General features: G+C 40.7%; 1 protein-coding gene and 1 long non-coding RNA gene across 2 annotated transcripts in view; one reads left to right on the forward strand and one right to left on the reverse strand.

The window, feature by feature from the left end:
- Positions 1 to 331: 331 nt before the first annotated feature.
- LOC131446714 (uncharacterized) overlaps positions 332 to 15010 on the reverse strand; it is a 48707-nt gene continuing 34028 nt past the window's right edge. The window contains exon 4 of the long non-coding RNA XR_009233958.1: positions 332 to 508. This is a non-coding gene — a long non-coding RNA (uncharacterized LOC131446714). The remainder of the gene's footprint in view (positions 509 to 15010) is intronic.
- On the forward strand, positions 8023 to 13209 carry barhl1b (BarH-like homeobox 1b). The gene is made up of 3 exons (XM_058618121.1): positions 8023 to 8548; positions 11028 to 11250; positions 12535 to 13209. The coding sequence occupies exons 1-3, from the start codon at positions 8023 to 8025 to the stop codon at positions 12833 to 12835; spliced, it is 1050 nt and encodes a 349-aa protein (XP_058474104.1). The 3' UTR covers positions 12836 to 13209.

Consider the following 15010-nt stretch of genomic DNA (forward strand, 5'->3'; position numbering starts at 1 on the left):
ATAATCTGCTTCAGCTCAGTGTGTGAGTGTTTTTAAATCCCGCTCCAGTGAGTAACTGATCAAAAACACTGGAACGTGTTTGTTTCATGGTTTTTGACGCAGTTTTTCTTGAATAAATAAATCTCTGGACACTATTTTCTGTTGTTTTTAGATTTAGATTTCCATATCTCATAGGGTTAACCAGAATCAGAATACGAGTGAATACAGTTAGCGTCTGTCTCTCAGAGACCAGTCTGGAAAATATGAAGAAAATACTCAATTCAATCTAAACTAAGTCAAATATCCTGAAACATCAGTGAACAGAAATCACTTCAATCCAGATCAGGCCCAGGGGTCAAAGGTCAGGGAAAGTAGGGTTTGGCCTTACTTTGAGGGAGCGGGTGTTTCCTCATGAGGGACAGTGATGATAGATGGTCACAGGTCCTCCGCCTCCTCACTCGAGTCTCCGCCCCTTGGCTCCGCCCCCTCCATCTCCTCTGATCCTCGGACCAGATGTGTTTGTTGAACTCTGTGAAGAAGAATAAAAACAGAGGAGCGTCAGTGTTTGTTCCCACTCAGTCCTGGTCTTCAGGGTCAGGGTTCGGGTCATAGTCGTGAGTGAGGTGAAGGTGAAGGTTCTATACCAAACACGGCCTTCAAACTTTGGCCATGACAAAAAGAAGTAAACACTCAGCGTCATCACACACTGACCACATACTTTTAGTCATTTGATGTCATTGTCAACAACACGAGAACAACAATAAAGCATCACAATAACAAACTTTCCTCTGCAGATTCTGTCAACACGTCACATGACACTGATGTTCTCTATGAGGTTTGGTGTGTGTGTGTGTGTGTGAGAGTGTGTGAGTGTGTGTGTGTGTGTGTGAGAGAGAGAGAGTGTGTGTGTGCGTGTGTGTGTGTGAGAGAGTGTGTGAGTGAGAGAGAGAGTGTGTGTGTGTGTGTGTGTGTGTGTGTGTGTGTGAGAGAGAGAGAGTGTGTGTGTGTGTGTGGGAGGGAGAGTAAGTGAGTGTGTGTGTGTGTGTGTGTGTGAGAGAGAGAGTGTGTGTGTGTGTGTGGGAGGGAGAGTAAGTGAGTGTGTGTGTGTGTGTGTGTGTGAGAGAGAGAGTGTGTGTGTGTGTGTGAGAGTGTGTGAGTGTGTGTGTGTGTGTGTGTGTGAGAGAGAGAGTGTGTGTGTGCGTGTGTGTGTGTGAGAGAGAGAGAGTGTGTGTGTGTGTGTGTGTGTGTGTGTGAGAGAGAGAGAGTGTGTGTGTGTGTGTGTGGGAGGGAGAGTAAGTGAGTGAGTGTGTGTGTGTGTGTGTGTGTGTGGGAGGGAGAGTAAGTGAGTGTGTGTGTGTGTGTGTGTGTGCGTGAGTGGGAGAGTGAGTGGTTTACTAACTTCCGTTTCCACTGCTGCCTCCATCACTAAGTTGTATTGTCTTATTTTGTAAATTTGGCATTTGAAAATCTCCCTTTAGATTGACCTCAGTGGCACAAAGTGAACAAAACTCACTCTCCCACACACACACACACACACACACACACACACACTTACTCTCCCACACACACACACAAACACTTACTCTCCCACACACACACACACACACACACACACAGAAGTAGTTGATCCATCCTAAGTTCAAACATCTAATTTTAAGAGTTTGGCTTTTAAAATCCTATGTTCAGATTTACGTCAGTGACACAAAGTGACCACACGAGGCAGCAGAGGACCAGCAGCTCCTGTGTCCCCGCAGCTAAAATGTGTAACTGCAATTTTTTTCTACATTTACTGCGATTGCATTTAGATTTTGTGGAAAAGTTTAAACGTTGAGTAAAATAACTACTTTGTTGACGTGGAGGATCAGCGTGGGATCAGCGTGGGATCATGAGCTTCAGCTCACTCACTGATGATGTGACTGATCCTCTCAGTCTGGGGCTCTTGCTGCAGACAGAGGCCTCCAGAGACTGAATCAGAACCTGACACTGCTGAAACCTCCTCACCACAGGAGGACCATGACCTCCACCATCATCTCCTCCTCCAGCTTCAGAGCTGCAGTTGAGGGAGTGATGGTACAGACAAGAAACACTGATGGTTACAGTGATGATTTCTGTCTCACTCACACACACACACTCATCCTCACGCCTCCTCCCACCTCCCCACGGCCCTGGGCCTGCAGGCGCGCACACACACACACACACACACACAGTTAGGCCTCCAATTAAATCAAAAGTGGTTTGTTTTTATTGGTCTTTTGCGCTGACAAGTGGGCGATCATTCTGACGGCTCTACCTGTCAGTGAGCAGCTGAAAATCCTCCGTTGACAATGCCCAATGCTTCCAATTAGAGGAGAATCAGACTCCTGCCGTGCTCGCCATCCTTCCTCACCCCCTCCTCCTCCTCCACAAGCCCACCTTCCCTCCGTCTTTTCTTCTGCACTCACTCCACCATTCCCCTTCTTTCCCTCTCTCTCGCTCTCCTCCTCCTCCTCCTCTTCCTCCTCTCTCCAGGAGGAAGGGGCTCTGTCTCTGCTGCAAATTACCGACACAAAACGAAGGTGGTGGCGGCGCCGGTGCTGGGAGCTGCCGGTCCTGGGCCCTGTCAGCATTAATGAGACGATGAAGGTTCATTTCGCCCGCATGCATGTGCTAAATTCTTTCTTGTGTGACAGCTGACTGGGAAATGTGAGTGTTAACCTTATAAAAGATTCAGCGGGTTCTCATTATTTTCTGTCAACTCCACTACCTGATGGTGTTCAGGTGCAGCATTTGCATGGCTGACTGGTCCAGAGGCGGCGGCAGCAACAGCAGCAGCAGTAACATTAACAGTAACAGCAGCAGCAGTAACAACAGCAGCAGTAACAGTAACAGTAACAGCAGCAGTAACATTAACAGTAACAGCAGCAGCAGTAACAACAGCAGCAGTTACAGTAACAGTAACAGCAGCAGCAGTAACAGCAGCAGCAGTAACAGTAACAGCAGCAGCAGTAACATTAACAGCAGCAACAGTAACAACAGCAGCAGTAACATTAACAGTAACAGCAGCAGCAGTAACAACAGCAGCAGTAACAGTAACAGCAGCAGTAACATTTACAGTAACAGCAGCAGTAACAGCAGCAGCAGTAACAACAGCAGCAGTAACAGCAGCAGCAGTAACAGTAACAGCAGCAACAGTAACAGCAGCAGTAACAGCAGCAGCAGCAGTAACATTAACAGTACTAGCAGCAGCAGCAGTAACAATAACAGCAGCAGCAGTAACAGCAGTAACAGCAGCAGTAACAGTAACAATAACAGCAGCAGTAACATTAACAGTAACAGCAGCAGCAGCAGTAACACTAACAGCAGCAGCAGTAACAGTAACAGTAACAGTAACAGTAACAGCAGCAGCAGCAGTAACAGTAACAGTAACAGCAGCAGCAGCAGTAACACTAACAGCAGCAACAGTAACAGTAACAGCAGCAGCAACAGTAACAGTAACAGTAACAGCAACAGTAACAGCAGCACTAACATTAACATTAACAGCAGCAGCAGTAACAGCAGCAGCAGTAACAGCAACAGTAACAGCAGCAGCAGCAGCAACAATAACAGCAGCAGTAACATTAACAGTAGCAGCAGCAGCAGCAACAATAACAGCAGCACTAACATTAACAGTAACAGCAGCAGCAGTAACAGCAGCAGCAGTAACAGCAGCAGCAGTAACAGCAACAGTAACAGCAGCACTAACATTAACAGTAACAGCAGCAGCAGTAACAGCAGCAGCAGTAACAGCAACAGTAACAGCAGCAGCAGTAACAGCAACAGTAACAGCAGCAGCAGTAACAGCAACAGTAACAGCAGCAGCAGCAGCAACAATAACAGCAGCAGTAACATTAACAGTAGCAGCAGCAGCAGCAACAATAACAGCAGCACTAACATTAACAGTAACAGCAGCAGCAGTAACAGCAGCAGCAGTAACAGCAGCAGCAGTAACAGCAACAGTAACAGCAGCACTAACATTAACAGTAACAGCAGCAGCAGTAACAGCAGCAGCAGTAACAGCAACAGTAACAGCAGCAGTAACATTAACAGTAGCAGCAGCAGCAGCAACAGTAACAGCAGCAGTAACATTAACAGTAGCAGCAGCAGCAGCAACAGTAACAGCAGCAGTAACATTAACAGTAACAGCAGCAGCAGCAGCAACAATAACAGCAGCACTAACATTAACAGTAACAGCAGCAGTTTCCTCCCCTTTTATAAAAAAATAAAGCTGTTTGTTTGTTGACAGTCATGTCGTCTCCTCCCCCTCCTCCTCCCCCTCCTCCTCCCCCTCCTCCTCCTCCTCAGACTGTGTGCTGTAAAACCTCAGAGGTGCCAGAGTTTACACATTGTTACAAACCCGTCTCCATGTATATTTAACATGTGAGTAAATAAAGAGTGTTTGTGTAAAAACACGTGTTGATGAGCAGTGACAGCTCAGAGTGAACCTGCAGCGCTGCACCTTCATCCTCACGCACCTTCATCCTCACGCACCTTCATCCTCGCGCACCTTCACCCTCACGCACCTTCATCCTCACGCACCTTCATCCTCACACCGTTCACGTGATCGAAACACTCATGATTTCATTCAGCAGCTGTTTAATAAAACACTTTGACGAGAGTTTGTCTTATTCTTATCCTTCATCTGCTGAAAAACGATACAGAAATAATGTTTAGATTTGTGTGTTTTTAAATACAAATAAATCTTTAAACTAAAGATTTTACAACAAATGAGCTGATTTATCAATTCCACCTGTTTCTAATCATAATGACATGGGGGGGGGGGGGGGGGGGGGGGGCGGAGAGAGGACAAGCTCAGCAGTGATCATTCCCTGGAAACATTTCAGTTTCCTCTCTTTAACACAGATCAATACTGTCCACCTACACCAGTGTGTGTGTGTGTGTGTGTGTGTGTGTGTGTGTGTCATTGCCACGGTAACAGTTGCACTGGACCTAGAACTCACCACCACTTCCTGAAGAGAAAAAAAGAATGGCTCGACCTGTGAGACACACACACACACACACACACACACACACTTTTCTATTTGAACAACAACATTATTGTTGATTAACTCAAACATTTTATTTTCATAAATGTGAGTTTTCTCCGTGAAGACTGGAATGAAAAAATGAAATGATCCTGGAAATAATCTGATGTGGTCACTGTTAATCCTGGTTTGTTTTCAATAGAAATAATTCATCAATCTGATTTTAACCAACTCTGTCTGTTCATTAGCACATTTTTTTATTATATTTCTTTATAACACATATATATGTATGTAATAAAGAAATATAATTAATAATTAATTAATCTATAAATTAATTAATAAATAGTCATTTATTTATTTATTATATGAATGTGAGCCAAACTTAAAAAATGTCAAATACAGATACTTATATACATACATGTGTATATATATACAAATATCTGTATACAAACATAGACATGTGCACAGCGATATTGATCATCCACATTTTTGTGTATTATGTGTAACATTTTTAATTCATGACTCATCAGATTATTTGTATATTACTGATGATTAAAACTCATTTGACTCAAAAACTGATGAAATCCACTCACGCTGTAACGATTCATGGATTATTACTGAACTATGAACTCTTTCAAAAAAACAAATAATCAGAGAAAATAATGTTTAGAACTTAACTTTTGTAGAAACACTGATAATTATTATAATATTGTGATATTTGATCTAAAAACTTTATTTCTGTAAAACTGAAATAAATAATCCTCCCTGTGGCCTTTCAGAATAAATCACTAGGACTGTGTGTTGATGACAGTATTTTTATATCACTCATTCATGATTGTCCTGATAATTAAAATTCATCACCGTCAACAACACAAAACCGCCATTCACGATTAAATCGTTTTTAACTGAGGGAAAAATAAATCTTCAACCGCTTCTTCTTCTTCTTCTTCTTCAGCACAGACAAACAGCCAAGTCAGTGTGTGTGTGTGTGTGTGAGAGAGAGTGTGTGTTTTATCCCCGCCCCCCCCCGGCCCCGTGCCCCCCCCCCCCCCCCCCCCCTCACATGTGACAGCTTGCAGCCGTGATCGCGGCCCCTGGGAGCGGGAGCGGATTCACTAACCTGCCGGTGTCTGAGAGCGACGCGCCTCCAATCTGCTGGTCACGTGAGAGGGAGGGAGGGGCGAGGAGGCGGAGGCGGAGGCGATGATGGGGATGATGATGGCGGGGGGGCGGGGTTAGGGGATTATTAGCGGCTGTCGCGCGGTAAACTGTTGTGCAGAGAGTAAAGTTCACGCAGCGGCATTTCACGCGTGTTAGAGAGAAAAAGTGCGAACAATGAAAACGAAAGAAAAAGTTTTTTTAACGTCACGCTGCGTCACATCAATGACCGCTAACTGTGACGTCATTGTTCTCTAAACGCTGCTTTGTTCGTTCTGACTTTATTATTTTCATACATTTCAACATTTTAAACAGACAAATAAAAACATTCATTTTATAATTACGTCTGAAAAAAACTCTTCAAGTCAAAATTAAAATTAGAATAGTTTTTATTTTAGATTTTTTTAAATGCTTTATATAAATAAATGAGATTAAATTCTCATCCTGGTATTAAAGTTGTAGTGAAATCTCGGTTTAATATTGAACGATAATATAAAGAAGAGGAAAAAAAGCTTAGATTTGGAGTAAAATGAGTCAAAATGACTGTGAAGCTTTTTTTTCGTTTTAATTGAGGTGTTTATCACTTATTTATATTTATTCTGTTTGTAGCAACAAAACAGCCAATAATAATGAAAACAACAGTCAAAATAACGTGAAATAATTTTTTTTATGTTTATAATAAAAAGAGTAAAACCAAAGGTTAAAACTAAAGTTGAAATATATTATTATGAAGAAGAGGATGAAGAGCAGAGAAGCAGGAGCCGCTGCTGCTGCTGCTGCTGCTGCTGCTCATAATAACTCCATTATCAGCCTCATCAATGATGTAATGAAAGCAAACAGTGTGAAAATTGCCTGTAAACACTTGGATCTGAGTCTCCTGATGAATTCAGTGTCTCTTTTATCAGAGGAGGAGGAGGGTGAGGAAGAGGGTGAGAGAGGGAGGGAGGGGGTGAGTGGGTGAGTGGGAGGTCCACTCCACTTCCAGCTCCCACTCAGCCAATGAAGACTCGTCACTGGGGACTCACGTGGACGAGCCGCTCTTAAAACCTTCGCTCCTGACTTTTTCCTCAAGTTTCATTTTTCGGGATTTCCTCCTCCTCCTCCTCCTCCTCCTCCTCTGCTCCCTCTCTCTCTCTCTCACTCCCTCTCTTCTTCACACCTTCGTCCCTTTGACTCGGCACTCGTGACTCTTTAACCCACTTTTACCTCATCATCATCATCGTCGGCGTCACTCTTCCTCCTGCAGCAGCAGCAGCAGTAACAGTCCTGGACTCTTCTTCCTCTTGTTTAAAGGTTTTAGTCAAAGTATGTGAACACTTTGCGCTGCTCTTCGTCTTCTCCTTCATCTTCCTCCTCCTCAGGTGTGACGCGCGCGTGTCTCTGTCCGTGGTGCTGAACACACGCGCACTTTTCCTCCGCCACTGCTCTCGCTCCGACACTTTCGCGCAGAAACTGCGTGTTTTTCGTCTTCTCTCTCGGCCTCGGCGGCAGCAGCAGCAGCAGCAGAAGCAGCAGCAGAAGCGGCAGCAGCAGCAGCAGCAGCAGAAGCGGCAGCAGCGGCAGCAGCAGCAGCAGGAGTTTGATGTTTCAGGACGACTCGCTTGTTTTTGTAGATTTTTCAGACTAAAGCGCAGAGAAGCGGATGTGAGTCTTGAAAGGAGATATTTTTGTCTGGAAAAAAGTGGAAATAGCGGATGAATTTCCTTTAACGTGTGCGAGAAAACAGTGTTTGTTATTGTTGGTGCAGGGAAGAAGGAGTCTCTTCCTCCTCTTGAACTCCTTCACCACCACCACCACCTCCTCCTCCTCCTCTTCTCCTCCCTGACATCAAACTTGTCCTGAAGAACCAGATGGTCGTTTGAGGAGGAGGCCGCGGTCAACAACCATGGAGGCGTCCGCCAACAACGGCTCCAGCTTCGGGATCGACTCGCTGCTCTCGCACAGGCCGGGCAGTCCGCTCTCTAAGGCGGACAGCGTGGTCGGGGAGTGCCGCTCTCCGCTGGAGTTCAGCCCCAGGTCGGACGTGGAGAGCGGCTGCTCGTCGCCGCCTTCACCGCGCAGGGAGTGCGTGGATGAGCTGCCGCAGAGGCAGAGGCACGGACACGGACTCGGTGGTGGCGTGGGTGTGGGTGTGGGTGTGCCACCGCACCTGCAGCAGCAGCATCACGCGCACATGTCTGCGGGGTCTCAGCAGCAGCAGCAGCAACAGCAGCAGCAGCAGCAGCAGCGCAGCGTCACCTCGTCTTTCCTGATCAGAGACATCCTCGCGGACTGTAAACCTCTGGCCGCGTGCGCGCCTTATTCCAGTAACGGACAACCGACGCAGGAGGCGGGGAGACTGGCGGCGAAGATCGCCGAGGATTTTATGGAGAAAATCCACAGCAACTCTTCCTCAGACAGTGAATATAAAGGTAAAGAAGATACACGTCTGTGTCACGCGGGAAAAATCGAAGTTATTTTAAACTTAAATTTATGTCAAAGTTTCTAAAATGTGACCTACTTTTTGTTCAGTTTTTATTTGTGGATCTTTAGTTGTATTTTATTATTCATTCAAATAAAATAAAAAAATTAGCCACACCTTATTTATTTAAGTAAAATAAAAGATTATAAAACTTCACTGCTCCACGCCTTTTTAAATAATAATAAAAAACCTGAGCTGCAGAGATTAGCAAAAGATAATAAATAAAACAATTCCCTGAAATTTAAACTGAATCGAATAATAGAATTGAAGAATTACTGGTATATAAATGTTATTTTCTGATATTAAATTTGTGTTACAATGGAAACAATAATTGATTGGCAGATATTAAATATGTGATATTTCAGCTCTTTTTTAAAGCATAAAAATAAATAATATTTCATAATTATTTCAGATACATTTTGAACAGAAAAAGTGACACAAACAATTTCCCCACATTGATTTTAAACAATAAAAAACGAAATAAATAAATGGACGCTGAAGTCAGAGGCCGCCGGGTGTCGTATCACGGTGCAGAAAACAAGCGGCTTTACTCAAACAACCGATCACATCAATGACATCTATATGTTTTTATATAAGGAAACATAATGCTACATTTATGGGGAGTTATAGGTTTTTTCAAACAACAAAAAGCGCGTGCGTTACAGTTTTATTCAAATTAATAAAGTTTGGATTTTTTTTAAATCAAAACTTTTGAGGTTTTGAAAGATGAAAAAAATGACACGAGGAAAAAAATCAACATTTTCAATCATGTCAGTTATAACACACACACACACACACACACACACACACACACACACACAGTGTGTGAGTGAACACGGAAAATAATAAATGCTGCAAATAAAACATAAAATAACTTTTTATCTGTTATAAAATCAGATAAAATAGGTGTTATTTTAATTTAAAATTATATTTTAATTTAATTTGCTGCATTTACTCAGAACTCAGAAAAGACAGAATGATTTTTATGAACAGCAATAAAATTTGTGAGTGTATACTTTTACATCCGTCTTTATATTATTTGATATAGTTTTTATTAATCTTATTTTCTTTATTATCATTATTAATATTAATAATAATAATAATAATGATGATGATAATAATCAATAACCGTCGTTAAGCTGAGAAACAGTGAAATTAAATCAGTCAGTGATGAAATATCACACTTTATTATTTTATGAGCCTGTTTTCGTTTTCATCCTTACTATTATTATTATTGGTTTATGATTATTGTTCTTTATTTTTAGTCTTCTTATTTCACTACACTCGTATTATTGCTGTTATTATTTTTATTAAACTTCTTTTTAAATCGCTTTTCTCGTCAAAAAAAAAAAAATCCCGCGTGTGTTCGTGTGTGTGTGTGTGTGTGTGTGTGTGGTAGACTGATTGTTGGTTGATTGATTGACGGTTGTATTGATTGATTGGCGGGAGCCTCGGGCTCGGCGGCGGCTTTGATATTTCGCGCTGCTGTGATGTCTCGTGTCATTTGTCTGCGGTGATAATCACATTTGTAGTCGCGGTCTCGCGCCTCTTGGTTTCCACTCGCCTCCACGCGGCTGTGAAGTTTGTGCGGTCGCGGTTGAAAGACTCGTCCTTCCCTCGTGGCTCAATTAGGCGGATTATTGTTCTGCTGCTGTTCAGCTATTCACTTATAACAGGACCTTCATCCTCTCATTCATCCTCTCATCCTCCTCTTCATCCTGACATGAAAACACGCGGCGGCAGAACAAAGAGTGGCGGCGGAAAATATTACATTTGAAAAGAGTGAATATTGAAACAGCTTTTTATAATAATTTCAGACCAAGTCAAATAAGCTCGCGCAGTCACGTGACACCGGAGCGGCGTCTGATTTAAAGCTGAAAAACTTTGACTAAAGAAAGACTTCAACAAGAAATAAAAACACCTTCATCATTTTCTCAACAATGAAAGAAACTGAGGTAAAATGTAAACATTAAAAAACGAATTTAGTGAAGCGTGAATCAAATATGTGATAAAGTACATTTATTTATTTTTCTCACACTAAACTCGCTGCTCTCAGCTTTTACTTCAAACTTCAGGTTTTTTTTTTATTAAATGTGAATAATTACATTTAATTTACATTTATTTTCTAACATTGAAACAGAAAGTAAGAAAAGTTTGTGTTGAGCTATAATATGTTTATTTTTATCGCCTCTGACGCAGCACGTGCTGCTGAAATGGTTTTTGTAAATGAATTCAAAATCAAACAAAGTTCATTAGAGACTTAAGTCTCACTCTAACATATTTGTATTATTATTATTATTATTATTATTATTATCATCCCTGTGAGTAATGACACTGATATTTGTTGTGTTTCTGCGTTTTTAGCGCAGGTGATGTTTTAATCCTTTAATTATTCTTTTATTTATTATGTATTTATTGTGTGTGTGCAGTGAAGGAGGAGGGGGACAGAGAAATCTCCAGCAGCAGAGAAAGTCCTCAGGTTCGGCTGAAGAAGCCCAGAAAAGCGCGCACGGCCTTCACTGACCACCAGTTGGCGCAGCTGGAGCGAAGCTTCGAGCGGCAGAAGTATCTGAGTGTGCAGGACCGGATGGAGCTCGCGGCTTCTCTCAACCTGACCGACACTCAGGTCAAGACCTGGTACCAGAACCGCAGGTATTTCAAAATAAAACGTATAATGATAACGATACTAATACTACTACTAATAATAATAATGATAACAATAAACCATAAAGACGCAGAGACTGGCTCTGGTTCTGATTCTGGTCCTGAAGAGACTCTTGAAGGTCACATGAGTCACATTAAAACGATTAATCGTTTGGTACTTAATGGGAAGCATGAATGTATTTATGTATCTATTTTTATTATAACTCACTTTAACAAGAGTGAAAATAATCTGGATTTTCTTTTATTTTACAATAAAAACATTCAGTAAATATGAATTAAAGTTGACTTTAAAATGTCGGACATGACTTATTATTAAGTATGTATGCATAGGAATTGTCCCTGTATTAATATGTATTCCTTTATCTGTGGTCCAAGGAGAAATTATTGATTGGCAGCTGATTAATTGATTTGATTTGTCTCTGCTGTAAAATCCCACGAGACCAAAGCTGGATTTAACGTTTCAGAAAATATTCAAACGCAAACATAGAAAACACACGGAGCTTCAACATGAATCTCATTTCAAATCAAACAAATGAAATCACAGCTGACTCACAGGTGAGAAAAGTTTGTCTGATTTCCAGCAGATTCATGTTTACACTGGATCACATGAATCCACTTTAAAAGCCTGGTGTCAGAGTCTTCAGTGTAAATAAATAAAAAGGTGTGGAGCAGTGCAGAGAAACACACTCACATTCACCTTCGGCACATAAATAAATATAAAAACAACACTTTGGAGGATGAATTATGCAGCGTTGCATGTGTGCAAATCAATAATTCACAACAAACCACTATATATCTACTCAATTATCTTTGTGATGAATTATTCACCTGAGAGGACGAGGCACAGTTAAACAGCAGCTGTGGACAAAACAAGAAAAGAAAAAGAGTTTTTATTTATTAGAGCTGCAACAACTCATCCATTATTAATCTATTCATTCATTCATTCATTCATTGTCAACTATTTCAATAATCACGTAATCATTAAATCAAGTTTCTTAAATGTGAAGAGTTTCTGTTTTCTTTCCCCTCATATAACAAAGAAATTATTAAAATTCACTAATGAATATTTCCAAGTTTGATCAACTAATCGATGAATCAACAAATCAATCAATTATGAAAAGGTTTTTTTTTCCAGTCATAATTTTAATTTCCTTGTTTGTTCTGTAACAAAATATCAAAGCAGTAAAAAAAATCCGACACTCTGTTATTAGTAATTAGTATTAGTGAGTGATGAATAATTAAAGGAGTATTTGGTGTTTTTTTCCCCATCAGGACTAAGTGGAAGAGGCAGACCGCGGTGGGACTAGAACTTCTGGCGGAAGCAGGGAATTACTCCGCGCTGCAGCGGATGTTCCCCTCCCCGTACTTCTACCCGCAGAGCCTGGTGTCGAACCTGGACCCCGGAGCGGCCCTCTACCTGTACCGGGGCCCCACTGCTCCCCCGCCGGGCCTGCAGAGGCCGCTGGTGCCGCGGATCCTGCTGCACGGGGTCCAGGGAGGCAGCGAACCGCCGCCGCCTCCGCCGCTGCCGCCCATGTCCGGTGTCCTGTCCCGGTCCACGCAGCAGCGGTGAACCCTCTCCCCCAGCTCCTCCCCCCTTATCCTCCCCCTCCTCCCCCGTCTGAGACTCACGAGAAGAAAGGAAAGCGGGACAAACTTAAACTGATTTAAATCAAAACAAGAGGGAAAAAAAGGACGTTTTTTTAACGGAGGACGAGAAAAAAAACGTGACTCAAACTGAAGATTTACTGTTTCTGCTTTTATTTATAATAACTTTATTTATTTTTCATCCTGAAAAAGTAAAAAAAGTATCTAAGTTATGTTATTTATTTAATCCCAGTTTCAGTATTGACAGACTGTTTTCATTATCATTATTATTATAATATGTATTTGAATAAGCTGAAGTCACATGACCCAAAGGAATAATAATAATAATGATAATAATTGTATTTTCTCTCCATGTGATGAGCAGTGGTTTCAAAACAAACAGACTGTAAATAAGAATATTTTGCCTTTTATTGGAAAGACAACTTTTAAAGAGTCTTTTTCAGAGCAAACTGATCCAGTGAAGACGAGGACAATTCAAACACTGTCAGAGAAATCAGTCCATATTTAAAAATCATCTTCTTCTTGTTCTTAGTTGAGGTTTTAGAGTAAAAATGTCCAGGTGTTTATTAAAAAGCAGATTTTTTTTTTACCTGCAGAAGAAGAAAAAACACCTGAGTGATGTTTGAGTCTTTATTTTTTAAACTGGAGTCCAGGTGAAGCTGCCTGTCCATGTGGTGAATTATTCTGTTTTTATTATTATAATAATTATTTCATAAAAAAACCTCTCAACTGTTAATAATCTCCTTTGGTGAAAGTGTATATTACAGATATCAAACTTGTGGAGTGGTTCTCGTATATATTTGCTGGATCTTTGTTTATTTTATTGCTTTTTTTATTTCATTTATTTGTTTTTTTCTTCGGTAACTTTCCCCTGAAAACTCCCTGAAACGTTTTTTTGTGAAGTTTTTTGGTGAAGTTTCACAGCAAAAAGGTTTGGACAGAAAAAGGGGGAGGGATTTGATGTAAAAGAGAATTACTTTTATAAATGTGGAAATAAAAAGTCTTTCATTTTAACATACGAGTGCATGAGTGAGACCGAAGAACAGGAATTATCAACAGAGTCAGTTAAGTTTAAAGCTGCAGGGTTTTTTTTTTATCTCACAACAAAATTATAAAAACACAAAGACAAAAAGAGGGAAACTATAACAAAATGTCCGTTTTTGATTCATGTGCAGATTATTTTAATGATTAATTACAGAAAATGGTGAAAAATGGACAAAGACAAAAAAAAGGCAAAAATCAATGAAAAAAAACTTGTGGACTCAGTCAGATTATGAACGGATTAATAGTGAATTTCTGATTTAAATGATTAATAGTTGAACAGTACAGTGCCAAATAAAATAAAGATAGACCAAGTTTCTCTTGTCACGTGACGTCACACGTGAAAAATCTTTAATGAAACAGCAGAGAATATGAACGTGTGAACGTGTGAACGTGTGAACGTGTGAATGTGTGAGCGTCTCCTGCTCTGTTTGCTTTAACGTGGTTGATTTAATTTGTTTAATGTTGACGTTTAGAGAGATGAAGTTTAATAAGTGAGAGGAGAAATTCAACATCACTTTTTTTATTTTAACCTTTTCCACAAAAAAGAGCAAAGACTTTAATTTTAAAAATATTTTAATTACAAAAAAAGAGGTTTTATAGGAACATGTTTGACTTTAAATGGATTCCTCCTCTCTAAGTGCACTTTAAATCACTGCTTCACAAACACTGGGTCAAAGCCCACAGATGGGTCACTGCAGATTATTTTTGGGTCCACAATTTTTTTTTTCCGCAGAACTTTTATAACATTATAGAACATTTATAGATCAGACTTTATTATTAATTTACCAAAAAGCTAATGGAAATTATTCATTTGCCAATTCTAAATATCAGGATTTACAGATATGGCTTTAAATTAGTCAATGATATGAGTCAAAATAATAATAGTGATGAAAGTAAAGTTCACCGGATTTATTTGAAGCTTCAAAGTTTTATTGACATGTTTATTATACAGAAGAGAATAATATTTGTATAGAGCGGTGACGAAAGTCGCAGACCCCTGGTGGGCTGTGTTGGGACTGCAGGTTGTCACTTTTGTAATGAAGTCATTAATTTAACATCGAATAAACTTTATCATTGTCAAAATGTAACAACTTCA

This window comes from Solea solea, chromosome 19, assembly GCF_958295425.1.
Source record: "Solea solea chromosome 19, fSolSol10.1, whole genome shotgun sequence".
Classification (NCBI taxonomy): Eukaryota; Metazoa; Chordata; class Actinopteri; order Pleuronectiformes; family Soleidae; genus Solea; species Solea solea.